Raw genomic sequence first — 17,357 nt, 5'->3', positions numbered from 1 at the left:
CAGTGGCTTCAACCCAATGTTTTTAACCATTTTTGCAGAAAATTTGCAATAAACTCAGAGTTTTCCATTAGCCCAAAAAAATGTGGTGATCTGTTGATTGGACATGAATTTTTGTGATCACTGAATTATGAAAAACTGGAGGAAATGATTGATGTTTTATGGAATCTAACATTTGGAGAGCCAAGTAATAATCTTAGTAAAATAATAAAAATAGGGTATCTTAAACCAGAATTTTAAAATATTAAAGTAAGCATGTTAGCCCAGTTAAAATCTTTCTGAATCAATTTTTTCTGATTCTAGAATGACACTGACATGGAATATTTCAAAGGTATATTTACTTCTTCAAGTTCAGCAGGATAACAACGTGTTCTGATGATGGGTGCATTTTTCACATTTTGTACCTCAGACCACACGAAGAATTCAGGAAGAAGAAGTTCTTTAAAAAAAACTACATTTTACATTATGTACATAATAAACAGAAGTGTAAGGCTGCAATTTGCTGCTTGATGTTGAACCTTTTTTTTTGCTAAAGAAACTGTTTCAAACTGTTTTTGGATGTGCAAAAATAAAAAAGACTAAAGATATAAAAGCATTGATGACACTTCCTGTCAGTAACTTCTGTCTTTATTTTATTAATATTTTTTACATTTTAAAGTGCTTATAATGATATGTGCTGGTCGTTTTCTCTGGCTGTATAGAAAGTAATGGAGCACTGTTTCTATGCACTCCTATATACATATACATACATATATATATATATATATATATATATATGTATATATATATATACATATATATATATATATATATAGACACAATTATATTTAATAAATTGGAAAATACATTCCGTTAAGTTTATCAGATTAAACGTATGATTTGAAATTCATCTTTAATCAGATATTAAATCTAAATTTTATTAATTTCTGTCATAATTGACATCTTAGCATCTTATTAACATCTGTCTGGTGTAATTAATCTAAATAATGTGAAATGAACTTTTCCATAATATTCTAATTTACTGAATATAACTGCTATACAGCAGCCTGAAACGTTGATCCTTTAACTATAAAAAACTGCGCTGACATGTTTTATTTGACTCCAGGCCTCTTTCCTTTTTTTATATATATATTTTTTTTATTTTTACAGCTGGGCCAGATGGTTTCAGACCTCATGTTTTATCCTGAAGCAGGGAAACGACCCACATTTCCTTAATGTGACACTGAGAAAACATCCTCTCATTTGTGGAGTGATCCTACGGTAGAATGGTAATAAGTTGACCCCATTTTCAACAGCAGGGAAACAACACTACAGACAGACGTGCAGGATTAAAACAAGGGTTTGGGGTTTTCCAGCATAATAAAACACAATTTTAAAACATCAGCTTTAAAGCATTGTAAAAAAAAAAGAAGAAAAAACAAGGCATATCTCAAAACTAGTTTTGAGATAGATAGAGGTGCCCTAGTTTTGCCTGAATGATTATTCTAAGGTCATTCAGATTTTACAACTTTACTGCAACTTTGCACCTCCGGATTTTAGTTTTTGAGAAAGACAGAGAACTTTTTAACTAGTTTTTGCCAGTATAAGTGAGCACAGCTTAAACTATTAGAGCTTAAACTCCAGTCTACTGGAGGTGATTTTAAACCAACATGGAGCGTTATTGTGAAGTGAAATAAAAATAATACCTGTTTTAGTGTGTTTGTAAAAGTAAAATAAAAATGTGTGATGTGTATTTTTATTGTTCGGTGGACCAGTAGGATCAACAAAACGCAAAAAGCGACAACTCACCAACAAGCCACAATGCAACAATAAAACGTCACGACTCGGCAACCAATAATTGCAACCCAACAACCAAAAGCCACAAAATACAAACAGAAGCTGTAGTGTTTGGATTTTAGGCACAATCATCATGTAACATGTTCTAAAAAAAAATCTATAATTTTCCTAACATTATATGTAATAGTGAACTAAATTACATAAAGGACCTTGCTTTTATCCAGTTCCATGTAGTTAATGCAGAATAATTTAAGTGTACAGACAAAACTAAACGATAAATAAATGGTAATCCTGTCTGTTATTTAGCTGTCTCTTAATATGAAGCAGCACATTTTGCCGGTGTTGTGCTTTTGTTCCGCTGCCCGTCTTGTAAACACAAGCGATCGTCCTGCTGTCCTGGGAACAACTCTGCTTCATCTATATGTAGCCCGAGTTAATCCCTAAGACGTGTGCTGCTGATGTCCCTGACCGCTCAGCAGTGAACGTCCTGCAGAGCGAGAGGAGCTTCAGCCCCTGTCAACATGCAGATTCACAGAAACAGCCCTGGAAACAGGACGGCTCCAGTCTGTGAGTAAATCCGTTATCTCGCAGTTATCCCGGCTGAAGTTTGTGATATTTCAGAGACATTCAGGCTTTTGTTTTATCCAGTGTATGCAAAAACATTGTTAGAAATACTTTTAACTTCTCTTTTTTTTTGTAACTTTATAAGCAGCATCAGACTGCAGTTTTAAATGTTGTGTGTCTGCATTTGTGTGAGTCCAGTCCTTTGTGTAAATATTGTGAAGTTACAAGCCTGTTAAAGCTTCCCGCTAAGTTACATAAGAGGCTTTTCAATTCTCTGTACTGTATTTTAGGTAGCAATGAGTCTTGTTCATAGGAAGCTGATTGTTTTCTACTAGCAGCCTAATGTCAGGGTGGAAACTTCACTTTTTTATGTGTTCTTTGGTAATTGTTCAGCTTCCTTCTTATTTTATTTTTAGGCTGTGCAATTCAATGTGCCCCATTGATGTTCAGAGAATAAGCTGCATGATCTGCCTTTTTAGGCCTGCTTCTGTCACATAAAGTCCAGATACGTTGTAGAAACACGTTCTAAAAGAAAAAAAACCTTAACTCACCTTATTACTGCTGCATATTGGCAGTACAGTAAATCAGATTCTTAGCTATGCTGCACAGAACAACTTTTTAAAAATGTTTTTGAAGTTAATTCCTCAGATCTTGGAGTTAAATGTTTAATTTCTGAGTAAAAATTTTTCACCATCACTTTTAGAAATGGCGTTATAGTGTTGGGAAAGCTGAAGCAAGCCTCATTTCACTGAGCTCAATGTAATTGAAGGTCATTTATACATACAGATCTGGAAAAAATTCATTAATAATTACTTTTTATAGACATATGTTTATTCTTTGTTCTTTTACTCTATGAACTACTTGTATATATATATATATATATAATTTAATTTTTTTTCCATTAAGCAAATTTATTTTCGTAATTTCAATTTGTGCAATTCTATGATTAATGGAAACGTAGCTAGTCATGAGACATTAGCACAAAAATAACAATTTCCAACTCCAGTTTTTCTTCCTGATCAATAAAAATAAAACCTGTTTCTATAGATTATTTTCTCATCCAGTTCTTCATGTTCCTCTCAGCGCAGTGATGCATCGTCTGCCCGTCCCACTGAACCATTCAACTGTAAACAAGGCAGCATCGTCAGGGAAACCATGAGCTCGGACAACGTCTTCAAACCGGAGATGGAGTCGGACCCTCAGGGCGAGCTTGCCGACATGGTGGCGTCTATGAACACCACCGCCAACCGCCTGACCCCTCCTAACGGCTACAGGTCAGGAGCGCCCAGGTCTACCGTGGGCCAAAAGGCCCGCCTCACAGACAGGAAGATGTCTCTGCAGGAGAGGGGGAGCCGCGTGGCCCGCCAGCCCACCATCGAGACCAAACGGGTTTCCATCACTGATGCCGACGTGAGGAACCTCAGACGGACCGTCTTAAGACTCACCTGAGCTCCTCGTTTCTGAGACTAAAACTTTCCCATTTCACCTCTACAGGACTGTCTCCAGCTCAACCAGTATAAACTGAAGAAAGAGATTGGAAAGGTGACCTACCAATGTGAAACCCAGCGCTTTAATTTCTGATTCTCGAATCATAAAGCTCTTTTCATTTGTTCCCTGCAGGGCTCTTATGGAGTGGTGAAACTAGCCTATAATGAAGATTCTGAACAGTACTACGTAAGCTGAAGCTTTAAACTGCTTGAGCCTGACTGCCGCTTAATGAAATCGTCATTAGTCCTTTTTCTTTTCTTTGACTAGGCAATGAAGGTAGTGTCAAAGAAGAAGCTGATAAGGCTGTGTGGATTTTTGCGTGAGTAACATCTCATTTTGATTGCTTCAGTCTTGTGCGGTTTACGGTTCCAGTGAAAGGTTTGCATGTCCAAGGCAAATAGTGTGTAACAAGTGGCTGGTTTTTAGCAGGCGAGGAGAAACCCAGGTCCCGTCAAAGGCCTGCTGAACAGAAGTTTTACAACAGCAAATTGGTTTAAATTGTTTGTTCCAACAAGGCAATGGAAAATAGATCCAAAACCATCATCAATTTATGGTTCTGGGAAGCGCTGACCTTAACACTGTTTAAAAACTACATAGACAAAATCGGGAAGTGACAAATTATCAACCAAATTAAATGAGCTCTGTCACTCCTAGCAGGAAGTGTGGTCAAACAAGCCTTCAGAATATTGCCAGACGCTTATTTATGGCTACAGAAAATGGTCTGGTTAGTACAAGGTTATGCAAATATCTGAGTGTGTTAATTTTTTTTGCCCTGTGACCCTTCGCAGAAATCCGTTGATGGACAATTGGACTGCATTGAGCTGTTAGCTTTGCAGCAATCCCTCATTCTGAGGGATTTTGAGGGATTCTTGTACCAAGAAATAGCTCCTTAAATTGCCTTCATCCAGACTGGCGCTGTGTGTTTGTACTTCCAGGTCGCCCGCCTCCTCAGGGGTCAAACTCTCAGCAGGATCTGTTCCCCAAATTCATGCAGCCTCTGGAGAGAGTGTACAGAGAGATCGCCATCCTCAAGAAGCTGGACCATCCGAACGTAGTTAAACTGGTAGAGGTGCGTCAGATATGACCAGAACAACAAGCAGCAGAGCAACGCGTCATTTAATGGACTCCTTTCAAGATCAGAAATAATATTTGTTTAAATAGCTTTAAAAAACCCTAAACAAACATGAGGTAGCAATGTTAATGTATCTTGCAGGTGCTTGATGACCCTGATGAAGATGGAGTTCACATGGGTAGGGAATCATTCACCTTTTCTGCTGCAGCATGATAAAAGAAAGCAAAGTTAATTGATCATTCAATTCAAGTTATTTTCTCTTTAAGCCTTCGAACTAATGAAAGAGGGGTATGTTTTACATACTAATCCATCAGTTTGATATGTTAGATGGCAGGAGTGGCCCCCACGAGATGTAATAAAATGTCTGTGTGGTTTTTGCTTCTTTGCCCCTCAGGCCGGTGATAGAAGTGCCCACAGACAACCCGTTGACCGAGGACCAGGCTCGCTTCTACTTCAGAGACGTCGTCCTGGGAATAGAGTACTGTGAGTACAGGACTGGACGTGTGAATAATCTGAATGTGATTTATGTCGTGAGAGCAAAGTTGCTCTTTATATCGGTTGTGAGAAACTTGAATCTCACAAAGCAGCAACGTCACATACTTCGACAAAACTGGGATCCCATCGATGCTTTCAAGAGCAGCCTGAACCCAAGTGAGGCTAGCATGAGCTCGGCAAATGAAGGAGATGGGGAGACGCTTTCCAAGCAGCCCAAGCTTGATTTCACTGATACAGAACAGCCACAACCTCCAGTGCCCTAATAGAGACTCGGAGGTAGATTGATAAATTGGTCCTGATTTCCTTCATTTTGGGAGTTTGACAATCTGCCGATATTTACACTTGAAATCAGTCCCACTGATCTGATCTAACTCTGCAAAGATCTGAAAATCAACCACCATCCCATTTTGCTTTACTGTTACTTAGTAAATTTGTCTTTAAATTTAGTGACTTTTCAGACAAAAATATCAGTGTTGGCCAAAATCAGAATCTGCAGGTGAGACTTTTTAAAGATCAGCCAGAAAACTCAATGTTTTCACCTCGACAGAGAGCATAATGCCGGGCAGCTTCTCATCATTTGCCAACAGGCTTTCTGATGATAGGCTCTGAGAAGCTTCTTGTTGTGTTTATTTAATAATAAATAAAAAAATATATATATTATTCAAACGCATTTTTATCTATTTAACCTGAATAAAAGAACTCTTGAGCTTGTTGGTCGTTGTGTTTTTTGTTTTTTTTTTCATATTTTTGTTCATTCTTTTTTTTTGTCGGAGGTGCTGCTGCATTTTTGAAGAAGTGTTTGTGTGTATGTTTTTATTGTGTTTTTCCAGCTAAAGGCTTTAGGTTTGTGTTGCTATAATTTGTTCTATAATCGGTGGGTTGCCGGTTCGAGGCCCCGCTCTGTCTGTCTCACTTGTTGTGCTGTTGGGCAAGACACCCGTCTGCTGGTGGTGGTCAGAGGACCTGGTGGCTCCGGTGCCTGGCAGCCTGGCCCCAGTGCAGCTGTGACTACAGTGAAGTATCTTGCCACCATCAGTGTGTTAATATCTGTGACTGGGTGAATGAATTTCTTTGGAGTCCTCTGGACTTGATAAAGCTCTACACAAGCACAGGCCATTTACCAAAATTTACTTTTAGAATAAACTTGGACAGATTATTTTTTTCCTCAAACGATCAATAACAACTCAGCCTTCTTCCTGTGTGTATGCGTGTGTATGCGGGCGTGTGTGTGTGTGTGTGTGTAGTGCACTACCATAAGATCATCCACCGAGACATCAAACCCTCCAATCTCCTGCTGGGGGACGATGGTCACGTCAAGATCGCAGACTTTGGCGTCAGTAACGAGTTTGAGGGCCACGACGCCCTCCTGTCCAGCACGGCGGGGACGCCGGCCTTCATGGCTCCTGAGATGATGAGCGAGCTCCAGCAGAGCTTCAGCGGAAAGGTGAGCTGATCACCTGTGGATCACTGACAGACCACGGCGTGAGGACTCGTCATGACAGTGGCTGTGTTTGTTCCACAGGCGTTGGACGTGTGGGCGATGGGGGTCACGCTGTACTGCTTTGTCTTCGGGGAGGTAATGTCGCCCGAAGGACGCTTGTATGAACCGTTTCATCAGTTCATTTAAGCACATTTATCATTTCTAACCTGTGTGTCTCGTTTACAGTGCCCATTTTATGATGAGTACATCTATTCTTTGCACAACAAGATCAAGAACAAACCTGTGGAGTTTCCAGAAACGTAAGAATGTCTGAATATTGACCCAAAGCTTCGAAACATTAACTTAAACCGTAGAGGCTCTGAAACAGGAAGTCACAATGTTGACGTTAAGGGAGTAAAACACCTTATTCTTTATTCCTGTTGTTATGGTTCCATCTTATTTGATGCTGTTGAGCTTGATGTTGGGTTCTGTCATTTTAGAGCTTTTTGCATATTTCAGGTAGTTCTGCTGTTTCGTTAATGCCAAAGAATGGCTGACCAACCTGTTTGAGAAACTGTCATACAACAGAGCATCTTCAGTCAGAGGCTTCTTCAGAACCACTGTAGCACAGTCCGCTACAGGAAATCCTTCCTGCCCACAGCCATCAGCGTGTACAACAACACCGTTGAAGAAAATTGTTTAATACAAGTTACAACAACATTTAATTTCACTTTGAGATTAATGCAGTATTTTTTAATTCACCTGAAATTACAAACCAGGATCTTTAGCGTCTCGCTCCTTAGGAACTTCTTCTGCCTTTCAGTTTTGGAGTTGCTAATCACAAAGTTAGGGTTTTCTGCATATGCCTGCTGTTGCAGGTTTTATGGTCTATTTTTGCAAATAATCTGCCTTTTTAGTACCCAAATAAACATAGTACATATTTAAATTTAGCTGAACATTTTTTTAAACCAGGAGACACCATATTTCTTTCATAACTTTTATGTTGAAATTTTTCTGGGATTGTACAGCATGTTTTCGTTTGTCCTGTTTTTATATCTTTGTGTGAATCTACTGGCTTTGATTGCTTGTCGATTTCCCCGCTGCGGGACATTGAAGGAAGTTTCTGTTTCTTTCTATTCTATTTTTGACATTTAACTCTGACGTCTTTATTGATCTCGTACCAACAGCCCTTCAATAAGCAATGCGTTGAGGGATCTCATTGAAAGAATGCTGGATAAAAACCCTGCAACCAGAATCACCATCCCTGAAATAAAGGCGAGTATGCAAACACTAATCGCTGCGTCACCACAGGGTGTCACACAGGTGTGCATGGGTGTGTGTGTGTGTGTGTGCGTACCAGGTTTTCATATCCTTATGGGAACCTATTTCTGTCTACAATGTGGGGTTATGGGGACCATTGCTCCTTGTGGGGATATTTTCTTGGTCCCCATGAGGGAAATTGTTGTTTTTGGGTTAGTGGTTAGGTATGTGATGGTTACGGTTAGGGTTAGGATTATGGTAAGGGTTAGGCCGTAGCAATTAATGGAAGTCAATGTGAAGTCCCCACAAGTGATGAAAATGTGGGCGTGTGTGTGTGTGTGGCTGCTACAGCTCCATCCGTGGGTGACGGAGAACGGCTCCAGTCCTCTCCCTCTGGAGGAGGAGCACTGCAAGGCGGTGGAGGTCACCGACGAGGAGGTGCAGAACAGCGTGAAGCTCATCCCCAGCCTGTCCGCTGTGGTGAGTTGCACTGCGCCCGCTGGGAGAGCCAGTCCCAGCTCATATATTCCAGTTTTAATATTTACTCTCCTATGATATTTATGTCAGAAAACATTTTGGGGGGGGAATTTGGAAAATACCTTTCTGGTGTTTTCTCTGAATTTCCTGTAAAGTTTAACAATCGTCTTGTTGATTTGCAAACATATTTCTATCTCATAAACTTCCATCTATTTTATTAGGATTTTCTTTTTTTTCTTGACCGACCAATATAACATAATGGATAATTGTAACATAAAAGGAATATAAAGCCATTTTTCACAACATCTTTCAAAGTGTGGCATTCATATCTGTTCAGCTTTCTTTACTAAATCAGAGTAAAGATTCAATCACCTTCATCAGTCACTTAATTAATGAACAGACTCCACAGAGTGTAAAATGTAAGTATAAATGAGTTATAGCACAATATCTCAGAGTTAAGCACTTTATTTGAAAATGGAAAGAGTAATCCTGCGACAGGCTGGCGACCTGTCCAGGGTGTACCCCGCCTCTCGCCCGGAACGTAGCTGGAGATGGGCCCCGGCAACCCTCCCGACCCCATTAGGGACAAGGGTGAACGGAAAATGGATGGATGGATGGATGGAAAGAGTAATCAAATAGCTGGCAAAAGATGATCCAGTCAGATGAGACAAAACTAAAACTATTTGGCCCAGTCAAAGTTATAACTTAAATCCAGTCTGTTGCAGAATGTGCAAATTTATGTTTGACATAAAGCCAAAATGAACTCACTATTTTTTTTGCAAAGGATGACTGACTAAAAATTTCAATCTCTAGATATTCAAGGCTGGATAAGGCAAACCTGAAGAGACTTTGGCATAAATCCTCAATGACTTGCATTGAATTTTGTGCTCAAATGTGACAAAATGTAAAGAAGTTCCAGAAATAGTTTTGCAATTCAGGATGTGCTGCCAGTTTAACCCAGCAAATCTCAACTTATTTAGGCCTGAAACGATTAATTGTGATGAATCGATTATTGAAATAATTGTCAACTACTTTAGTAATCGATTAATTGTTAACTGGAGAATACAGACTGAAAGAACAACACATTTAGTGCAGTAATTAAGATAAAACTGTACAATATATATTTCATTTAAACTGAAAAACCGTCTTTGTCTGTAAATATGTTCACCCTGAACTCCTCATGTTGCAGTTTTAGTTCACCTGCTTCAAATTCCGTAAAAAATATTTTTTTTATTAAGCAACTTTTGCTATCCAAATATTAATTTGTTCATCAAAAATTAGTCAGATTAGGAGAATGGGCTGAGCTTCTCACATATTGATGCTAAAAATATATTTTTTATGCAAATGAATTCTTTGCTACAAAGAAAGAAATGAAGAAATGCTATGTTATTGCCTTTTAGACAATAAAATGTTTACTTTCTTATTCAATAAACAAATTAAATGGTTTTTTTATTTGTATTTTTATGCGTTTCTAATATTGCATGAAATCAGCTTTAATGGTCAGATAACATCATCATAACAATGGATCAAACAATTGATTAATGAATTAACCACTAGTTGCAGCTCTAAACCTATTATGTCGTTAATTGGTTATAAATTAGCATAAAATTTTCAGTCAACCAAACGTTTCTTTTGTCTCTGATCTTCACACAACCATACTTTATAAATATACTTGTTAATCAGCAACAAAACCTTTTAACATGGTTTCCTTTACATGAGTGGATTTGCATTATTTGCATGTCAAGATAATAGAAATGGTTTATCACTATCAGCTATCATCTCTAACTGTAATGTGATTTACAGTGTTTTTGCTGAGTGGGCTTTAGAAGGCGCTTTTACAGAGATCCACTGAGACTCTTTCTGATGTCCACTGCAGATTCTGGTGAAGTCCATGCTGAGGAAGCGCTCTTTCAGTAATCCCTTTGAGTGTCAGGGCAGACGGGCAGAGAGGTCCATGTCTGCCCCCGGAGGTCTTCTTACGTAAGTAGCCTACTCTGCAAATCCTGTCTGCTTCTCTCTGCCAGCTCTGCGATTAGGCCTCTAACGGAACAAAGCAGCGAGCAGATGCTTGGATTAAAAATAGATCACTTCTATACTTCACATGTAGTGTTGCTCACATATAGCACGCATACCAAGGCCGTCACTCCGAAGAGTTCTTCATCGTGTGTGTGTGTGTGTGTGTGTGTGTGTGTGTGTGTGTGCACACTGAAACATTCATTCTGTGGCGATGAACTTGATGGAAAGCGTGTGCAGCACTGAAACTGCTCTGCACACCCAGTAACATACGAAGCACTTAAAGAGGATTTTAAATACATTTATTTAATTATAATTCTGTCAGTCAGTACAGAGTGGTGCTTAAATATCAAGATGATTTCCTTCTGAGAGAGAAGGAGTTGGTCTTTTCTTCCAGTTCTTCAGCAACAGCCCATCTAAAGAACTACTTGATTTAGCAAACAGGAGAACAACAGAAAAAAATGAACTGCAAGATTGGGGTGGTGATAGTAATTTTTTTTTATGTTTGAAGTGTTTTATGTAGCATTGAAGAGTGCTGTGTGGGAGACAGAGATGACAAATTCCCTTAGGGAAAGTACCAGAGAGATTAATAAAGCTATTTAGCTACCTAGCTAAGAGAGGCTAGTTTTAGCTAGCTAGTTAAGTAGCCTTGCTAATGACAGGCTTGACGCCCTTTTGCCTCCAGAACTGCCTTAATTCTTCCCAGCATAGGTTCAACAAGCGGTCACAAACATTCCTCAGAGCTTTTGGTTCATGTTGACCTGATGACGTCAAACATTTACTGCAGATTTGTCAGCTGTTAGTCTCCCATTGTACTAAAGCTGCTCTATTTGACTGAGATCTGGTTACTGTGGAGACCAGAAGTCTGGGTAAAATTTCCAGATACAGTGAAGTTAAGATGGCCGATGTCACTGAATGAAGAAAAGACAAAAAATGCATCAGACAGACACAATTTAAGTGAAAGTGATAGTTTGTATTTGTGCTTGCTGTGCTTTTTGCCACCAGTAGTACTTTATCCTTTATTAACATAAAGTATATTTGCATTTCCAACGATATTAGTTTCATAAGTTTGACTTTTTTCTAGGAAAAGAAAAAGATTTAGAAGTGCTTCTTATGCCAGAATCTACTGTAATTGTGTTATTTATTTGTATGTACTTTCCTTTTAGATTTTAAAGTAACAGAATTGGTACATAGTTTTACAGCTTTTGTCTGTCTGATGACATCATTTTTAAAACATAAATCAGATGTTTTGATCATGTAGTAGTTGAGTAGCCTTTTTATGAAATGCTTTTTTTCTCTTACTTGAGTAATTTCTTGGATGGTTACTTTTTACTTTTAACCAGGTAAAAATATGTTAAAGTCCTTCAACAAAATTCTTCAAATATGTTGACGTAGTGCAGACGATAAAAAAAAATAAAATAAAAGGTCTTCCCCAAAAGTCTCATTACCTCATTTCAACCTTACCGGTTAGTGTCATAAAACTACAAATGAATGTTGCGCCCCTTTAACGTTTCTGCAGAGGCACAACCAGAAAACCAAGCACTGGTCATTTGTAAGAAGAAGCAAACTACAAAATGTTTACTTTCTTATATTTCTAGCCTTTATTCTAACCTAAACTATAATCAGCTGGCTGCTAAACTTTAAACGTCACACATGATTCTCTCAGCTAAAAAACACCAGTTTTTCTGGATGCCACCTTTTAAAATGCAGCAGGAACACGACACCCCTGGTGTATTTCTGATGAAGTGTGTTGGGGTTTGAACTCTGGCTTATTATATATCACGTCTCCTTCCTGCAGGGGACTTTTGGGCTTACTGGGGTCTTCGTCTCATCCGTCTTCGAGGTAAATTGTTTTTTTTTTAAAAAGCGTTTTAGGCTGAGCTTGATTCGTAGTGCTTCACACGCAGCTCAGCTCATCAGGGTTGTTTAGCCGTAAGAGGATTTAAATTAGACAGGAGCAAACAAACAAATCTCAAATCCTGTTGATGGGTGATTTCTGCTTCTCGTCTCCTCTTGGATGAAAACTGATGAGCTTTGCTGCAAAGCAGAGTAACTTTGTGACTGTCTTAGCTTAGCGACGCCTCTTCCTCCTCGCCCGCCTCATCTGCCGTCTCAATTAGGAAGGTTTAGGTTTAACAGATGTTCGTCTCCCGCAGGAAAATCAGCAGAGAAGGGAGCAGAGAAGGAGAGCTGGAGGACTTGTACGAGGACGAATCCTTCATCGAGAGCAACGATTAAAGTGACGCGTTTAGATTAAAGCAGCAGGGAGGCGGCGGAAAAGATGAGTTTTTGCACCTTTCTTTTGTCCTTTTTCATTTCCTCGCATTTCCTCTTGTTCCGTTCTCGCTGTGCTCATCTGCCGACTGTTCTTTTCCACCTCTGTGCAGAGGACCTTGAGATTATATTAGTTTTGAACTAAAACACTAGTTGTGATGTCATTCTGTCCACTGTGCTTGTTTGCTGTTGTTTTTCTGTTCCACCTGGCTTGTATGTCACTTTTATGGATAGAGTCAAAATGTAAATATCATCCAAAAAAGCATTTTTATGTTTTCCTACAGCATCTTAAAAAAAATAAAATAAAAGTCATTAAATTCAAGCAGGGTTTGAATATTTGGTTGTGTGTAAATGCAGCACCCAAAACTGTAATGTTTAATATCGAACACCAGAAGGCAGCATTTTGTAACTTTTGTTATTTATGACATATTTTTCATTTTGTATCTTTTCTTAAAGGATTCTAATATTTAAAGTCACTGATTTTCTAAAGCATAAATATATATAAAACAGCAAGCATCTGCTCTCCTGAAGTTCCTTAGAGCAAGAAATTCCAGGGTTTCCTGATAGAAAAATGCAAAATTATAATGAGATTATTTCCCCAAGTAACTTCATAATTATCTTCAACTTTAAAATCAACAATCTGTTAGGAGGAAAACAAAGAAAAAGGTGAAATTATTTAGCATAAAAGTCCACTTCTGGAAGCGAAAGCTTTGTTGAAACACATTTTGATTAAACTCCAGCAGTAAACCCTCCTGGGTGCAAACCCAACTTCAATTATGGTTAATCTTGTTAAACAAAGTTCAGCTATCCTTGTAGGATTCTCTTGACATTTCTACATTTAAAACCTTCAGCTGCACCCAGACTGTGCAGAAAGATTTTGAAAAAGTATATTTCAAAAATGATCTCATTCTGCAAAGGTAGCTATCAGGAGAAGGACAGTTTCTTCACAAATTACAAAAAGCAAAAAGAACAGATTTTGTGAGAAATCTGTTAAGAAGGAGCGCTGAAAGTGGTGCCGGGATGTTTGCTGAGTACCGGGCCCAACCTCTGACATTAGTCTTCTATATTTTCCATATTTTTGGACAAACAAATACATTTGAATATGCAAAACAAAGCTTTTTACTCCAAATAAAACATATAGTTTTGTCTAGAATGACATGGTCTGACGGAACCAAGTTGGAAATATTGGGCCAAGATTAAATTTGACTGAAATATACCAGCGCGTCACCAACAGGAACACGATTATACCCAGAGTGAAACGAGGTGTTGGCAGCATCAGGCTCTGAGTTTAGAAAACTCAGGATGGAGGAGAGAGGGATTTAGCCTTTTTGTTCAAACCTAATTCCAAGTCCGCTTCACTAGATAACCAGTAAAGGTTTGGAAAGGCCAAGCGAGAGTCCAGAACTAAAAGTCAGAAAACCTCTTCAGGTTCACCTGAACAGCAATCTGAGAGATTTGGAGAGTTTTTGTAAGATAGAGTGAAATTAAATGTTTCCTATGAATATTATACCAAAAGTCGGTTCAACAAATAATTTCTTTAAAGGTGTGCACGTTTATTTAAACAAGTTATTGCAGCATTTTCTTCACGTCACATTAAAAGCTTTAAAGTCATTTATAATTTTTATTTCTTTTTAGGTTTGAAACGGAGTCAGGTGTTGCATGAATGCTTCTCTGGGCGTCCAAACGTTTCATACACAGCTTTCCACTATAAAGCCACATCAGTAGAGTCCAGTCTTAACATAAAAAGGTATTTTTTATTTCATCTGGTACTTTTGTGTCTCCCATTTCTAATGCCACCCTGGGCATCCGCCCTAGTTTCACATATAAAAAAGAATCTTGACTTTTTAATGCTTTTGAAAGGTATATGTATAAAATACAATAAACAATAAACTCCTTTTTGTGAGCGTGTAGTTGAAAATACAAATTTTCAGTAAGTAAAAACTTGCAAATGTTAATACATTAGATTATTGTACGCATATACTGTGATTTATTAGTAGACAGAAATAACTCTCTGTTCAGAGTTCTGCTGTCTGACCCATTTATATGAATCTATTGTCACCATCAAAGTATCTTTGATCTAATGCACTTATTCATACTCCTTTGATTATCCTGCAAAAATAGACGCTTCAGCTCTGAGAACTGAGAGGAAGCATGATGCAGCATTATGTGAAATCCTTTAGCAATCCAGTGCAAGCATTGTCCCAGCACAGTCTGTCCTGATCAGCACTAAAATCACATTGATCATTGTGAGCTGAACTTCTGGAAAGTGCACTGGGATTATTTTTTTTTTTCTAAGGTTGTGCAGTTTGTAAAAGATTGTCTCTGATGAGAATATAGTATGTGGAAGTTATAAAGATATTTCTGGTATCACAGAAATGATTTAGTAATCAGTTCATTTATACCCTTTTCAAATCCTGTGTGTTTTTCTAACATGTTTTGACAAATGGGTGTTTAATATGACTTTTATATTGAACTCAAGTAAAGTAACCAAACATTCAAAACTCAACAAAAATAATGCAGAACAAAAAAACTAATTTGTGATGAGAAATCAATGGTGACGCACCAACATTATAAGTGAATAAAATTGCACAGCATCATATTACTTTAGGATCTTCACTCTCCTGTCTCGGCATTTTGAAGGAAGTTTAATACTTACACATGTGACTCAAACACAATTATATTTCTGTTGTTTATGTGTGATTAAAACACTCTCTTCATTCATCCATTATCTGAATTATCTCAATTTTCTTTTTCCAGAAATAAAAAAAATGAGACAAGACATTGGTATGTGAATATTTCTTAATAGAGAAATAAACATTTCATTGGATATCCTAATTTTTCTCTCACTTAAGGCTAGTTAATGTGACTTTTTTTTTTTTTCCAGAATGGCCAACATGTCGACTCGCTGTTCTATTAGGCAAAATTAAATTGAAGAAAAGTTACAGTTTTGGGATTTATTTCAGAACCAGCTTCTGTTCTCTACAATCCGTATTCTCTGCATCCTGAGGCGTCTGCTGTGATGCATTAAAACCCAGAAACACCCAGGCTTAGACTGCACAGTGAGGAAACTACATGTTTAATCTCCGCTGTTAACATTTCTAAAGAGCAATTTTAATAACTGCTCGGCTTTTGCGGGCCGAAATGGTTGATTTGTATTCCTGCTGTCGGCCCATTTCTCCGCTCGCTGCAGTTATGTGACGACCAAAGAGGAGTGTTTCTGAGCAAAGATTTCTGTGGAAACAGTTGCCATGCAACAGCACAATACAGCGCTTGTACAGAGTGCTAACTTCACTGTATGGGCTGCTCTTTCTCTCTCTCTCCCTCTCTATCTCTACCTCATGCAGCCATGCAACATCCTGCTTGTTTCTCTTCTGTTCTTTCTACTGTAAGCTCAAATGCACAATGGAGTCTTTGTTTGGGGGCGGCAGTAACTGTGGTGTCCTTGTTTCAGCGGCGGTCAGGGGAAACTTGCTTCAGCGTCTGCTCCCACACCCAGACCGCTTTTAGTTTCCACAAACAAAGCCAGCCAGTTGAACCTCAGCTGAGCTCTAATCCTTGGCTCTCTCTCGCCGTCGACGCTCCACTCCTGTCACCGCGCTGCGTTTCGGCGCTTCGGTTTCAGCCTTTGACCTCTGTCTGCGTGTAGTTCCCCACGTCTGAACCCACCGGCTGAACTGTACATTTCCCCCTTCAACCCATCGCCCCAGAGAAGGTGAAGTGAAAGAAGCACGCTTCTTATTCTTCTTCCATGCGCTGTGGGGAATCCCCCGAGCCCACATTCATAATGAGTCACCATCTTAGATAACAGACAGCAGACCCACAAACAGGGGGAGGTATAATTTGTCAACCAGCTGGCACCAGGGGAGCTGATTGTAAAACAAACCGGGACTGGCTAGACGTTGTTAGGGTGAGAGCATGTGCAGCGTTTTTGATCAAATGTTATCACTACTTCAACTTTTCCACGTTTTGCTGAGACCCAACAAAAAAAAAGTATTTATTTTGTCAGGTTTTTATGTGAGATAGGCCAGGGTTCTCCAACCTACGGCTCTGGAGCCACAAGTGGCTCTTAAAGTTGCATTAACTTTTCTAAAGAAAACAAAAATATATATATGCATATATGTATTTTATATGTATGTTTAAACTGTCACCATGTTGTGACAGTTTGTTATGAGACCGATAATATGTAAAAAGTTTGATCTCCTCCACCTCCTCCCTGAGCTGCTATTGCCATCTGCAGAAATGCAGCATTCCCAACCAAAAGCAACCAATCTGAGCCAGGAGGAGAGTCTCAGTGCTGTCAATCAATCTCCTGAACGTGCTGCTAAATGTGCTGATTGTGGAGAAAACCGTTTACCTGACATCATCTGTGGCTATGCTAACTAGCCGTAGCACTCACAACTAGCTCTGTTAGCTGCAGCGTAGCAGAGAGCAAATGGGAAGGTAGAGGGTGGGATGAGCAGCGCCACACGGAGGGTGATTGACTGCGCTAAGACTTGCCTCCTGGCTCCGACCCCTGATGTA

The 17,357-nt window shown here is 38.9% G+C and overlaps 1 protein-coding gene across 2 annotated transcripts; it reads left to right on the top strand.

Annotated features, from left to right (window-relative positions):
- Positions 1-951: 951 nt before the first annotated feature.
- camkk1b (calcium/calmodulin-dependent protein kinase kinase 1, alpha b) lies at positions 952-15,612 on the top strand. 2 transcript variants are annotated; one of them, XM_028044551.1, is made up of 17 exons: positions 953-2,340; positions 3,421-3,747; positions 3,832-3,879; positions 3,958-4,011; positions 4,093-4,144; positions 4,761-4,894; positions 5,039-5,075; positions 5,164-5,185; positions 5,292-5,380; positions 6,637-6,836; positions 6,915-6,968; positions 7,059-7,132; positions 8,000-8,087; positions 8,424-8,552; positions 10,426-10,529; positions 12,361-12,405; positions 12,719-15,612. In XM_028044551.1, the coding sequence occupies exons 2-17, from the start codon at positions 3,493-3,495 to the stop codon at positions 12,798-12,800; spliced, it is 1,467 nt and encodes a 488-aa protein (XP_027900352.1). In that variant the 5' UTR covers positions 953-2,340; positions 3,421-3,492; the 3' UTR covers positions 12,801-15,612. The 2 variants fall into 2 exon arrangements, with proteins under 2 accessions (XP_027900353.1, XP_027900352.1); XM_028044552.1 differs by lacking the exon at positions 12,361-12,405 and having other exon boundaries at positions 952-2,340.
- Positions 15,613-17,357: the final 1,745 nt, after the last annotated feature.

The sequence above is a fragment of the Xiphophorus couchianus genome, chromosome 18, assembly GCF_001444195.1.
Source record: "Xiphophorus couchianus chromosome 18, X_couchianus-1.0, whole genome shotgun sequence".
NCBI classification, from domain to species: domain Eukaryota; kingdom Metazoa; phylum Chordata; class Actinopteri; order Cyprinodontiformes; family Poeciliidae; genus Xiphophorus; species Xiphophorus couchianus.
Note: the sequence above shows the minus strand (reverse complement) of the source record. Positions and strands in the feature narration are given on the sequence as shown.

Coding starts and splice junctions, on each gene's coding strand:
- camkk1b (XM_028044551.1), top strand. CDS start 3,493: ATGAGCTCGGACAACGTCTTCAAACCGGAGATGGAGTCGGACCCTCAG. Junction 4,012..4,092: donor AAGATTCTGAACAGTACTAC/GTAAGCTGAAGC, acceptor TTCTTTGACTAG/GCAATGAAGGTAGTGTCAAA. Junction 6,837..6,914: donor AGCAGAGCTTCAGCGGAAAG/GTGAGCTGATCA, acceptor TTTGTTCCACAG/GCGTTGGACGTGTGGGCGAT.